General features: G+C 35.9%; 1 protein-coding gene across 1 annotated transcript in view; it reads right to left on the reverse strand.

The window, feature by feature from the left end:
- Nucleotides 1–883: 883 nt before the first annotated feature.
- LOC108761830 (uncharacterized) overlaps nt 884–15,406 on the reverse strand; it is a 154,483-nt gene continuing 139,960 nt past the window's right edge. The window contains exons 5-6 of the mRNA XM_018508574.1: nt 15,062–15,260; nt 884–3,812 (exon numbers count right to left, since the gene is read on the reverse strand). Coding sequence (XP_018364076.1) covers nt 3,727–3,812; nt 15,062–15,260 — 285 coding nt within the window. The 3' untranslated portion in view covers nt 884–3,726. The remainder of the gene's footprint in view (nt 3,813–15,061; nt 15,261–15,406) is intronic.

Below are 15,406 nucleotides of genomic sequence, written 5' to 3' on the forward strand. Positions count from 1 at the left end.
CGCGGTATTCGTCGTGCAAACTTCGAGCTCTTGCATGGGCGCTCCTTCTAAGACTTCGCCCGTAGTCGGGCTGTATAGCGGCAGAGAAGCGTAGAGATCTCGATTCGGGTTAATTGTGGGCTTCGTTCTATAGACTCGGTACTCGGGCAATGAATTTTAGGAGGCGCGCGCACGATATCGCCTCGCCTTCCCTCGCCGCGCCACCGACGCGACGTCGAGGAGGCGAGAGGTCGGACGGGGGTGAGCACCGACAAGCGGATATATTTATGCGCGCTCGTGGAAATTCTTCGATCTGATTGCGAGCGCAATTGCCAGGGGAATGAAAACGTCTGCATTTAGTGAAGTACTGTTTTCAACGCGCTACAAATAAGACCGCAGTTGTTCGTAGCAGCGGTGTATATTTTACTTTTGAAAAGCAAATATATCTAAGTAATTAAAAGAGCACAACTTTAAAAAGTAAAAAAACAAAAAAGTTTATAGATTTTATAATTAAAGAGACTTGAGTAGTATCGAAACATGTAAATATGCAATGTTTTCCGTATTTTCTATATTCGAGTTATATATTAAGTTAATTTAATATTAAATGACATATGTGGAAATAAAATTTCATTAAAAAAAATTATTACATAATTTTAAAAAATGTTGATAAATTATATCAAATTTTCTTATTTGCAAAAGAAGCTTAAAACGAAAAAATTAGTTCTAAAATTATTCTGCCTGCCTTTCACATCGTACACCGTATTTGTAAATATAATTTTTGTCAATTTACATTCGTTCGCACGATATGCAAGACTGCGTTTATATTTTAATATGTGGATTGAAAAAAATATTTAATATTTACATTAAGAAGTTATTAACAGCATACTACAGAATAAATATATTTGTATGAGGTTCAGATTGTTCTCAACCTATTGATAGAAAGATAGAGTTCATGCGATAGTTTATTATGCTTGGTAAAAATAAGTATTTACATTAACTAAAATGTAATGCCCAAAAACAATAATATAATGACTTGTAAAAGATCTTAAAACTAAAGACACTTAAATATAGACTTTAAAATTCCAGATTTAACAAAAATATTTCTATTTATCTTATTTCTAACTTATATATAAGGAAGTTGTAACTTCTCTTTAGCGATATCAGAAAACTATAGTAAATCGGATTTTTATCTCACTTACACCCATTTACAAAAACGAGCTTCGGGCACGGAAATTAAATGTTCTTTAAAAAATTGTTCTGTCTACATCATACTTCATCCGCGAATAAAATTTCTACAAAATTACCCATTAGCACATTTGACACATTCATTTACAAAGTAATATTTTATCACGTTATAACTATACAAATTAAAAAAAAAAATTAAAAACAAAATGTTATAATACGACTTGTAAAAACTGTAATGCACTCTGCTTCTACGTTCAAATTAAAACTTAACGTTCATAATTATCGCCATAAATTATTAATTCTACAACTTTCAAAGACGCACTCCGTCCGAGAATATCGATAATATCGATTTCCATGCAAAATTATTAGCACGTCCGACATCGATCCCTACAATTTGGCACGATTTAAGGTACCAGGCAGGAATCGGCGAATCCGCTTGCATGAGAAATAAGGGTCGTGGTTCCACGCGATGCCTTCCGTGCAGTTTCACGCCGATACGCATTACTTCGCGAAGATTTGTAAGCGGTCGCGAGCGTGCCAAATGCTGTGGTGTGCGCCGCGGGAGGAGAACGAAAGCGGAAGGAAGGGAGGAAAAGACGTTCTATTCGAGGGTGGAATAGGGGTTAATACGGACGATTTCTGTGTTCAGGATGAAGGAACAAGCTGCACGTATATAGCCAGCTTATAGACGCGCGGAATCGTCCACGGAGTTTATCGTCCGTTTAATAAAGAAGAGATAGGAGGTGGGAGAATGAAAAACGTAACGTTCGTGCCATCCTTTCCAATGCGTTGGTTTCTCCTCTATCTCCTTCGATAAATCGATCTCGAAACGAAACCTTTCCCCAGATTATATGTCCGACGACATCGTATACCTGCTAGATATTATAGCTTAATACATGGATTCAGTGACGCGGCCATCAGAGATTGGTAAAACGCGCCGTCCAATTCAAACATTACGTTTTCAGAGTCCAGATAAGAAGGGATACTATTAAAACAGTAACGAGAATGGAACGCGTACCTTATCGTATTAAAAAAATACGGAAGATAGAACAGACCGATCGAAGTCTATTTTTCTTTGGCACGGCGTCATTAAAGAGTGAGTAACAAACTCGTTAGAGAACAAATCGTACGCAGATCGGAGGCTAACAATCAATGTAAGTACATAACTACTCGTGTACGGCCGAGTTCTTCCGCGGCAGCAACAACAGCAACAGCAGCAACTACACTGTTCTTGTAGTTTTGCAAAAAACTACAAATAAAACGCGAAAAACGAGAAGTTAGCAAAAAAAGGGGGGAAAAGGAGAGTCAGCAGTCTGATCCCGCGTGCGCGTCCAGAGCCCATCGCTTCGAAATACGCGACATTGATCCGCCTACGCGACCGAGTCCGAGAGCTTTTGAACAATGGACTCGAATCACCATCCTTGGCGAGTGTAACGAAAAGATATTCGAGTGCGCATCGAGTGCGTTGTTGCTGGAGTACAGGGAGGGTACGATTTCGCGAAACCGGAGAGTCCGCGCTGTTTTTCCCTTTCGTTATGAGAAAACTTTTCGCACCGCTTTATCCGTGTCTGTTCCTTTGTGCGATCTGTACGGCTTGGCTCTCTTCTCGTCAGTGGTAGCGGAAGAGACGTCTCTCATTCTCTCACTCTTTTCTCTCTCTCTCTCTCTCTCTCTCTCATTCTTTCTCTCACAACAAGGATCGCAAATCTTCAGAAGTGGGCTGTACAAGCACTTATAGATGTATACGTGCAATCGACTTCGAAGTCCTGTCCTTTCCCTTCTTTTCTCGCTGTCACTCTACTCTTGGAACAAATCTCTTCTGTTCATTACTCGTCAAATGTCAAATTGAGCGTCGTAGTAGTAATCGAACGCGACTAATTGGCTATGCTTCTCCGATTCTCCGTAAAGCGCGTGGCAGTAGATCTCCTAACAGCGGATTTGGCTACGGTGATCCTTTATTACCTATCTCTCCATCGGTCACGATCCAGTCCAGGGATCGTTAATTGGTATCGCCGCTCTTCTCTTATCCAGTTCGTATATCATCGAAAAGACAAACGGGAAACAATCCGTGCATACCGGCGCGTCTTATAAAATAACTATACAAAAGGCGCGGTGGTAAAATATGTAACGATAACACGATCGACGATCTCGCGATCGGCAAATGTATCACATTAAACGCGTCGTGTCCTTTTTGACTCAGGGACGTCAGGTTGTGGAGAAATGATTCTAATTATTATGGCAATGCTGCACCAGAAAATGATTCACTAGCTGAAAATTAATATCGCGCTGCTATTAGCGATTGCAGACGGGGAACATGTAGAATTTACGATCCTGACCCGTTCAGAGAAAAAAAAAAGAATATTGAATCTACTAGAAAGAAAAAAAAAACACTCAATGATCATATATGGTTTAACAATATTATTTGTTTCTGCGCCGTCCATACGCGGTCCTTAAACCCTGCCTCCATCGTCTTTTCATCCAGCCCTTTCTCCCGCTGACTAGTGTGCTATTTATCATGCGACGCCCGTGAGCTCCCTTTTCGTGGTCTCAGGCGTGCCGTGACTATCTCAGAAGCAGATGGAGCGTGCCCAGGCAGAGTATTGTCACAAACGTCATCGTATGCGTGCCGCTTCCGTTTTCTAAGGTTACTGCAACACATGTTAAAAAGAAAAGTTACCATTTCTCGTTATTCTGTCAAACGGCGAACTAGTTTCTGGAATGTTAACTACTACACTGTCCGGCACTGATTTTGTCTTTAACGTGCAAAGATTTATCGTTTCCAGAGATTTTTTAATGCTGAAAACGATACTGTCCAGAATATCACGTCACATTTTCAAGAAAACTGGAGTAATATAAGCAAAAAATGGCGGTTATATTTAAACAGGTATTGCGGATAAGGAAATTTTATTTTTTAATTTGTCTATGCTATTTTAAAGTGCTATTTTTTATCTTTGATTTTTTTAAGGTCAAATTACGTGGGTTTGAAGTGAGGCATATTATATATAGCTAGTAAATGTTATATTTTAGTTCACGCGCATTTTTATTTTTGTGGTTACATAATTTGTTTCTTGGACTTGAAAGTAATAAAAAAATTAAATAAAAAAGAATATTAAAAAAGGAGTGTAACAAAGATCGCTTCCAAAAACGTGGCTGAATGATCTATAGGGGCTGTCACGCTAACTTCGGAATATCAAGTTCAAGGAACATAAATTGTGTAACCACAAAAATAGAAGTACGCGCGAACTAAGAATGACACTATAGCTATACATGATAGCCCATATTTAGAACGCGCGTTTATCGATAAATACATGCTTTTATGTCTGAAATTCTATAATATACGTGAACTATATGCTAAATACGCGCGCTAACATCATAAAAGCACGTTTTGAATACGAGTTGATATGTTTAACTTTAAACCCATGTACTTAGTCTTAAATAATCGTACAGAAATAAAAAAAATGATTTTAAAGATAAAACATAGCACTTTGTGATAGTGGAGACGGAATTAAAAAAATTAAATTTTTTCATTCGTAATGCTGTTCTAAATATCGAAATTATTTCCGGCCTGTGTTACCTTATTTTCTTAAAAATGTAATGTATTGTAATAGAGATATGAAAATTCAGACCTATAAGTCAGGCTAATCAGAGTCAACGCAGGTCAAAGAGCGTAAGGAAACTTCTTACAAAAAGAAAAATTTCTTCAATTCGATGTTGACATCAAGACTTTTAATAAAGATGATTCAACAACATCGAATTGATTGAAGACATTTTTCTTTTTGTAAGATGTTCCTTACGCTCTTTGACCTGCGTTGACTCTGATTAGCTTATAAGTCTGAATTTTCATATTTTTTATTTCGAGAGTTTAAGATACATATATATAAATGGTATTTATATATTTTAGTATTGTAATAGAATTTTTTAAAGCGCGGATTCAAATTAAGCGACCAAAAATTTTCAATAACATTCTACAAGTCAAAGATAAAAAAGTCAAATTTTTATAGTGTTATACAATAATTTTTAATACAGTGCAAATAAAATTATTACACAAAATATTTATATCATATTAAAATAAAAGAATTAATACACACAGCGATTTTATATCAGAGAAATATTTATATAACAAATAGATTCACAAATTTTTTTAATATCTATTGAAATTTTGTTGTGATATTGCAGCTTTATCAAACATTATATAAATATTAGAAACGATATTCTATTTTATTGATACTAATATTTTAAAAAATTATAAGTTGTGCAATGTAGTTGCGCTAAAAAAATAATATTTTTTAACATCATAACATCTAGAAATAAAATAGTATCTTGAAATAAAGGTTAAAAAAGTTAATCCAATAGATTATCACTTTTTTATACTTTCCCAGAGTTTGTCTATAATAATCTAAAATTAAAACTATGCATTAAAAATAGATTATGATTTTTATTATTCATCATATTGTAAAATAAAAAAAGATACAATAAAAAAGGAAAAGCTTTTCCAAGTTGAACATTTCACCGCAAACTCTATGTTGCATTCGAATTTCTAGTATCTTTGCAGTGCAAAATTTATATGCGCTACGTGTTCTCTATTTGCACGGAACGATGGCACGTGTGTCGTCCTCGTTGAAACTTAATTTTTTTTTTTTTGCGAAAAGCTTTTTTGTGTTAAATGATTTACACGAAAATTCACACGTATATTGTAAAAAATGAGATAGATGAGTCAAATGATGGTGCCTGGCATGACCGGATTATTGATTGGTAAACACGGTCTGCATTACATTTCGTATCATTAAAACGTCATCATTATGCTGCGCGACATTCAAAATCGACAAGCCTACAATCAATAACAGCGACGATAATGATACGTGTCTCCGTTCGACGAAATGCGCAGGAAATCTGATGAATAGATATCAAATCATCGAGAAATGTGTCGCCGATAATCAGTTGATTTTAGTTCAGTTTGTACATTATCGGTATCATGAATATAACACGCGTGAAAACTAAGCACATGTAGACGTTCAACATTCTAATGTAGACACGTTGACAGATATGACACGCGTGAATATTATTGTAATTCAAAGTGTAGCTACCGTAACACATATTAGTATATTTTACATGATAATATAACAATATCACACTTAATCTACTGGCTTTCTATATATGACATAATTAATAATAGATGATTTGTTTCAAAAAAATTCTAGAATATAAATACCTAAATGTGATTTTAAATGTGATTAAAGAAAGAATAAATTGGAAAAAAGAAAATATAACAAAATTTTGGAAAAATTCAAATAGTTATTATACTTTTAATACTAACAAATTTATATATTTCAAGTTTTGCTATAAAATTTAAGACTTTTAACAATAATCGAAGTTATCGAGAATCAAATTCTATTACCTATAAATTTGCAAGGGATTCAAATAAATGTAATTTTTATTTCACATTAATCTCTAGGAGTAATTTACAATCACAAGATTTGGAAAAAGATCGCGCTTTTGTTTCTTCCTTAATTCGGCATAACCAGATAATAGATTATATTTAAAATAGGTTACAATGATATATATATAAAATATATGTATGCAAGGATTATTGGGGAGCAATTTCGTGTAAAACATTTTTCTTTCTGTTCGAGATTAAATCTCTCTGACGGGGCGCGGCGTGTCAACTGTTGAAATCCCTTTTGGAATGGAAACTCTGACGATGAGGAAGGAGGGTGGTGCCATTAAGTGGAACGTCAGTGGATTTTCCTCCGCGGGGCATTGTTCCTTCTGTCGGATAGAAAAGTCAATTTCCTAAAAACAATTCTGTCGACCACGGCCCAGGGAGTAATACGTACGAATCAAGCGACCAGCCGCCCGCGGAAAACCGGGTGTGAACGAAATGAAATTACTACGGGTGCAGAAGAGAACGAATTTCTGTAACGGCGGCAACGTTGGTGCGCGGCGGGCGGTAAAGGGGACTTAAAGTGGAATATAGCCCCGACAGGTTTGAAAATTGAGAAGAGCCAAAATCCTTTGGTCGCTTATCAATCGTCGAGGTTTACGGTACGTTCCTCCAGTCTGCTCCTATCACATTTATCTCAAAATGTATGAGAGTTTTGCCAACGATGGCGAAATCGCGAACGCTCCGGATCCCAGATAGCGATCGTTGATATTACTTTTGGAATATTCCACTCGAACATAAAAAAAATATATAATCTGATCATCTCTGACGGTTGATATCGCATGCAATGCCATACGCAATACTTTTTTATGCATATTTAAATATCCTACGAAATACTGATATACCAGAATATTCCGTGGACACCGAAATGTTCCTCTCAACTGCAGGCTGTTTGACCATTTTAAAGTTGATTTTCCATTCCGTTCCAAGTTTGCTAAAGAATTTATAATCGAGAAAATCCGATGTGAAGACGTAATACATACTTTCTCTTTGTATTAATTTTGCGCGAATATAATTGCATAAAATAAATGTAGAGTAGACTTATATAGAATTGTCAGATACAAATAATATTTACACAAAATATACGTGCAGAATAAACTGTCCGACGGCGAGGGAAACCGAGAGGAAAACTTTCGCAAAACCTCGGAGTCAGATTTTTCAGATGCATGCATATATAAATGCGACGTGTGCGTAAGAAGAGCTTATGAGGTATCATTCATGGATTTTCGGTAAGAGCCTTTTGAGAGGGATTTGAAAGACTCGTTCGCCACGACCTGAAAAGTCTAGGCCGCGACGAATTCAAAGGGTTCTTGATGTAAAAACTCTTCAGGCAACTTCATGAGCCGGTGCTCGTAAGTTCGTGACACGAGTCTTCAGAAAGTTTCGGGGAAACGATTTACTTAGAGTACAACTGAGGTGCGTTTCAGTTGTATACATACTTTATCACTCGTATACATGAAAATCTCGGCGCAATGCAGCGGCAAAATTGTCAAAAGTTATTCTTGTAAGATGCATACGGTAACGAGTGAAATTTCTTCTCGTTATACTGTGAGCTCGCTCGTTATAACATGCCTGCTTGTTCAATTATAAAATGTATTAGTATAATAATAATAATAAATATACATGTTAAAATGTATCCTTAAATTATTCGTTTTTCAAGATAATGAATAATGTACTTAATTAAATTAAATACTTTTACATTATTAATTTATTCTACTAGTAGTATAAGTAAAATTTTAATCCTACTTTAATTCATATCATAAAATAATATACAAAGAGCATCGTGTAGTAGAATAAAGAATAATATATGTATAACAACATTACATGTATAAATATAGAAAATTCAAAATTATTACATTATTTCTATAGAAAACATTTTGATACTTGCGCAACGCACGTATTTCAAATAAATTATTTTTGTAAAGAATAAGCTCTAATCGAAAAGTTCTCGCTTTCCATGTCTTATGGCAATCCATTTATTTTCCGGCGTTCGAAACTAATCGGATATTCACAAGTAATCAGAAACTCAGTAAAGTTCGACATAAACCAATAAATTTCAGACACCTGAAGATGGGTTTGCGTACAACTTGAGAACAGAATCCCGCAGATTTAACGCAGCTAAGGAAAATTTCCTATATCTATACTGTTTTGCCTTGGGTGTATCTGTTCCGCAGACTTTCTCTTTGATGCCTATAATATCGCCTATTAGTTAAAGCTGAACTACTTTGAGAGTGAAAATTTGTGACGATTCAGATAAACGATTTGTCTCATGAACGATCTCGGATTTCTTTAGAAAATATTTTTGGGTATTATATTTTTTCCTGTAAATTTTTTTGAGAATATTGCCACCTAGATTATTTAAACTAAAATATCGCAAAAAGGTTGCTTAAGGTGAAAAGATTTATCCTAATCGGTCTTGAAACGATCACATACATGACACATTCAATAATAATAATAATACCGAGTGTCAGTGATCAATCAATCACCTGGACTTTCGCGCAGGTGTTGCTTGCACGCAGCGCGCGATATTTCCCTATCTATTTGACGAGAGGTAGCTGCGACTACTCTGCACGAGAAGCCGAGAAGCCGATAAGCGTCATCTTCTAGGATGTTAGTCGATCGGGGAACGGCGCGCGTTTTTTTTTCCTCCCGGCAGTTTACATGGGAACAAGAAGGGCCGGATAATCGGGTATGCAAAGCCTTGATAACACCTACCCTTAAAGCTCAAGATACCTGCGTTACCACGATCCACGCTTCCGGGCTCGGCTGCCGCGAAATTATACATGCGACGTGTATAGAGGGTGTCTTAGGAGCACTTGACCTAAATACCAAGCACTAGAAGGTAAAATAACAAGAATAGCTTTATGACAATGTCAAGAAATATGATCGAAGCTTAAAGAATCTTAATATATTTGTGGACAAGAAATTTTTATAAACTGCAAAAAATATTCGTCAAAATACAATTGTTAAAAAGATTTTGTATAGGACATCAGCATTGAATTATGAAATGGATTATTCAAACGAAAAGTTAATAAGAATTTAATTACACGCGAATTAAATATTCAATAGCAATTTGTGAAAAGTAATTTGTGGAAAAATGTTGAGGAATTATTTTTAATTCCAGTCTGTTACAAATCATTCTATATATTTCTGTGTATGTACTCAAACGCAAAATATATATGGATTTACCGCGACGCAACCTTTGACTGCAGACGAGATTACATCTCTGACACCAGAAGATTTTCAAAATCCTTTTCTTCTTGCTTCGTTCGTACACGTAAGATTAGCGTCTTGGGTAATTCGTGAAGTCGGTAGATGGAGAATAGAGAAGGTTACAGGGAGGAAAGGCGTCGAGAAGAGGACACGGGGCGAAGAAGCGAGAGGGAAACGAGACAGAAGAGCCGAAGTTTCGCCGCGAGGCGCGACGTCTTGTCCTGAGTAAGTTTCTCCAACGAGGTACCGAATCTTTCGTACCTCACACCATTGCTGCATGTGGGAAGCGAAAAAGGGGAAGTCGGATATATACCGGCGTATATATCGAAATTCACGGTACTTCCGCAGCAGTTTGCCGTTGAACTTCCGCATGCACGATGTGTTTTTCTACATGAGAACGAATTCTCCAGGGAAAAGACAATCTTGCACAATGCATGCGAGGATATTATGACATCATGTCGGGGGACGAGTGCATTTCCTGTTTAAAAGATTTAACCTTGTATGCAGATTTTGTAACTCAAAAGCGAAATAAGTGCTAACAAACATTAATCGTAGAATGTAAGTGAATCGATTATTATTACTATACATTGATTGTTTCAAGTGCATTTGCGGATTCCATTTTTAACATGTCTATGCGTTTCTTCAATTAAAAAATATAAAATACTAAGCAAGTATATAAAATCAGCATTATCGATTTTGATAGATTAAATTTTCAGCGTTATATAGATATGGTAAAACAAACTTTACATCAAATATCGATTATATTTAATTACGATATATTTAATTCTAAATATTATTAAGAGGATCCTAAAGTGATGGAATTACAGCTCAGAATATTCTCCGAATTGGCTGTACAGATTGTAAAATCCTTTTATACGATTGAAATACGCATCAAAAAGATAAGAGATAGTTGATTTAACGAGAAAATAGAATAAAAATTAAAAAATTACATTTAGTATAACTAATTTTTTAACTTTTTTCTCATTAAATCAACCGTCTCGCATCCTTTTATATTTTAGTATTTTGTTGCATTAATATAATTGTTACTTGCAAACTGTATGGTTGGACACGGAAAAAAGTTTTACTAAAGAATCTAAAAATTTAGTTAGATACGGATCTAAAAATAATTGCTGGGCTATCAAAATAATTATGTAAGACTCTCGAACTGGTTGTTAGAATATCAAAACTTTTTGCAGTATTGTTCATTATGAGATTTCTACGTAATTATTTTGATGATCCAACAAAATTGTTTTCATGTTTGTCTACCCAACTAAATTCTTAGATACTTCTACAAATGAAATTGTTTTTTCCGTGTAAAGAATTAAGGACAACACGAAAAAAAAAAACACGTGATTTTACATTATTAATATAACTAGCTAGTTTTCTATTATAAAATAACTGAATAAAAAATATATACTGAAATGACGTCATATTAGTGAAGTGACATCGTGCAGGCTATAATGCTATTCTACCATTGCGTTGTGTTATATCGACGCTATACATATATAAATCGGATATTCTATACAAATGCGAGCTATTCAGATGAAAAAAAACGAACGTAGCGGAAAATACCATTTTTGCGGTCGCTTTTATTTTCTGTAAATGTCACAGTCTTTTATAGAATGTTGCATGCGACCGGCGCTTATTAAATGTTATCGGGCAAACGTCATTGAAAATAAAATGAACGTACCGCTTCCGCGCCGGAATATATACCACTGGCCTTTTCAAAATAAACAAATATGAGGTGAACCGAGCTCCGGTAGCTTAACAATACAGAGGGTCGACAGATGTGAATAACATTTAACGAAAAATGTCAAGGGGCTAATACACAGCCTAGCAGAAGTGATTACGATACCGTCATATCTAACACGCGCGTACAAGCTTTGATAAATGCCGCTATGTGCTAAAATCGAAATTTTTATATGTTCCACAATCCACATTCCCCCGCGCGCGCGTTCCTCTGCGATTTATTAAATTCACGCTGCTGGCAACCGGTCAAACCGTATACGGAATTGAATGCGCGCGCGTTAATTTTGTTTCGCGTACAAATGGCTTTCCTTTATTTTCACAAATTGCGAATGTACGTATGTACGTACGTATACTTCGACAGTTGGAAAAGGGATTACCCCACATTGTGTGTCAAAATGTTTTATCGATGTCGACAACGGAATTTTTATCAGCATGACTAATGGATTTCGTCTGAAATTTAACTTACGAGAAACATTTTTCGGAAGGATTGCGGAGAAGGATTCCGATAGACATTAGGTCGTTAACAATGGATGCTGTAATATTGTGTGTACTTCAGCTTCGTATTACGTGTGATATTTCGGTTTACCGCAGCATAGTTGATTACCTATCTCGGAATAACTCTGGTTTACCACTGCATAGTTGATTGGCTATATCGAAATAACGCGAGTTTATCAATTCAATGCATTAAAGCAGCACCCGCGTTATATGTCACGTTCGCTAGCATTGTCTAATGTTACGATAAGAAGTTTTCCGAGGCCATTACTATGTCGGCGAATTCATGAACATTCTTCGCACCGGTCCACGACAACATCTGCCAACCATTTCTTCAAGTCATCCATCTACTTTGCACCGCGTTTCACATATTAAACTTCAGTTCACTTTAACAGAAGAAAATCACTAAAAAATCTATGGGCAGCATTCCTCTTTCATATTAAACCGAACGCAAATATTTTATATCTCTTCGCGTACGGAAGCTTACATCCGCAATGTGGAAACGAGATCTCTGAAATTTCTATCGAATGCTCCAAATCTCCCGCGCTACGTTTCACATACGAATTCTTTGATCATTTTAGCGTGTTGAATTGATCTTAATACTTTGAGTGCTAGGATTTTTTTTCTATCGATAGTTTCGATAATTTAATAAATTTTTCCAATATTTTTTCTTAAGAAATTGGTTTTCTTAAGAAATTTAATTTCTATCTTTCAACATGAAGTGCAGAAATACATAAAAGCCATGTTACATTTTATAAAATAACATAAAATGTTCAACAAAAAGATCCGAACGTTTTAGATATATTTAATTAAAAGAGTAACATTTAGAAAGAAAAAAGATGCTCGCAATATAAAATAAAAGTCTAGACTTTGGCAGATCGTATCAATTTATTGTAAATACTATCTGATTGTGCAATAGTGAAAAATGGAATATGCCATTTATTAGCCAATAAACTACATACAATATGGTACATAATAGCAAACAATAGGATTCACATACAGCGCCGTTTGTTTTTTCTAAAAGCAGGGAATATCGTATCATAAGCAAGATATACAATGGACAAAAAATGGCGTACAATGGGGCTTACGTACTCGTCCTGTTTTCCCAGGACGAATTGCACAATACGCAAAAATCCACTAGGTATTTTCCCGACCGTCGGGCGAACGGAAGTATCCAATCACCCGTATTTTGAGCAGAATCCATTGGAGAGCCAGATTCAAAACACCAGGATATAGATTATCGGCGGACGATACTTTTCGATTCCGCGAGGTACGAATGTGATCATAAAATTGGGGTTGCCAATGGGGACACTAGTAACGTGCATTGCATCAATGTAATCTATTGGTATATACACTGCCGCAGATTCAAAGCTAGGCTTTAACTAGTTCTCGGCGCATGATACAGGATTGTAAAATACGATAGTAATTAACAGAATTTGTTAAAATTAAATTATACTTGTAAAGTAACTATGTGTATTTCTAAAAGATACGTTATATACGCGCACCATACAATTCCATAATTTGAGTTTTTTTATAGAGATTATTTCTTATGAAGAGAGAGGATATTATTTTAATGACCGAACAAAACTCGCAATTGGATTATGTATAATAGAGCTCATCTTCTATAATTCTTTTATTTTATGAAAAAGAATATTTAAACCAAAAATTGTACTTAGCTATATCGCTGAAAAATAAGTGCTCATTATAAAGAATCAATGAATAATTGACAAATTAAAGAATAAAAGAATTATAGAAGATGGGTTCTATTATACATAATCCAGTTGCAAGTTTTGTTCGGTCATTAAAATAATATCCTTCATAAGAAATAATCTCTATAAAAAACTCAATAAATTATGGAATTGTATGGCACGCGTATATAAATCGTTAACCAAATAAATAAAAAATTAAAAAATCTAAACTTTTTAAGCAATATTGACATTTTCAGAAATATGCGGTAAGCGCGATCCTTTTCCTTTTTTTTAATTCGAAGTACTATTTTGTAAATCTGTATGTTCGATTTATCCAGACTATCGTGAATTATTTTGCATCCACGTATAAGGGTCCACAGGGAGAACGGTGAAATCATCGGAATCGCACTAGCGACTCGGCACGTATACTTGGCGACGAAAGTTAGAGCGCCGGCGGGTACACCGGGCAAAGGGTGAAAGGATGGGTCAGCCGGCCGGAAGGTAATGGGAGCGTAGGTTATACCCGTGGCCGCTCAATTAAATCTCGTCGACGTCGCGTGCAGGAAAGCGAGCGCAGCGTGCACCGGAGGCTTCCTTACCGATTTCGAGTGGGTGGACCCTGCTCTCAGAATTTATTAGTCCGTGCGACCGACCGACTAATCTCGACTCGGTTAGCTCGAGCGTGTGTTGGTTGATCATAGAATCATCGAGATCAAGTCATGAATCACGAAAAGCACGAAAAAGCAATCATCTTGTCATTATCATATTCCCGCCCAATAATTTTTTCTGTTAAACATCGCACCAACCAAGTTCGGTATAACTATCAACACGTTACAAAGGATATTCTAGACAGTTGCTAACGAGATTGTCTATAGAGATATTGTATACCGAGAAACCTGATCTAATTCTAATCGAACATAATCTAACTTGAACTAAACGGATTTGATCCAATGTGCGCTAATCTTGAATATTCGCTACGTTCGAAGTTTAATTTGAATTATCATTCAAGTTAGCTAGATAAATTGAATACAGTGACGTAATATATAAGTGTTGAGTTAAACTAAAAAAGTTCAGAGAAATATTAAAGTCATAAGTTATATACAAAATTTTCAAAACTTTTCCCATTTTAACGTAATGACATTTATGTTATGTCGCTCGACTTGATTGGACTAAATATAATGATTTGTATACGTTATCGAGAAATTCTCTCGAGTTGTAAACCCGTATCCAAGACAAAAAGGAACTTATAGGACTTATAAGAACAAAAGTTTTTAGGTCGATATGGAACAAATAGAAACAGAATTTTTATAGTTACCTCTTTCAGGCACGGGTTCGCCCATACCCGAAAAGAGCTGGAGTTCGCTTTGCTTTGAGTAGACGCCAGGTATCTCCGCGGTGCAACGTAGATTCAAACGACCGTTCGTGTAATGGAACGGCTGAAGGGTGAGACTGATCTCGCTCCACTGCGTTCCCTCGTCTTCCTTCGTCCGCTGTTGCCTCGTGGTCGCCTCCAACTGCAACAAATCAAGCGTGAGTTGGAGAACGTGTGAACGTCACGAGAAAAGGAATTCGCGAACGTTAAAGGGTAGGCAAGACGGCTAAGGTAAGGGTACCATAGAAAGAGAGAGAAAGAGAGAGAAAGAGGAGGAAATGTAAATCT

Source organism: Trachymyrmex cornetzi, unplaced genomic scaffold (assembly GCF_001594075.2).
Source record: "Trachymyrmex cornetzi isolate Tcor2-1 unplaced genomic scaffold, Tcor1.1 scaffold266, whole genome shotgun sequence".
Classification (NCBI taxonomy): Eukaryota; Metazoa; Arthropoda; class Insecta; order Hymenoptera; family Formicidae; genus Trachymyrmex; species Trachymyrmex cornetzi.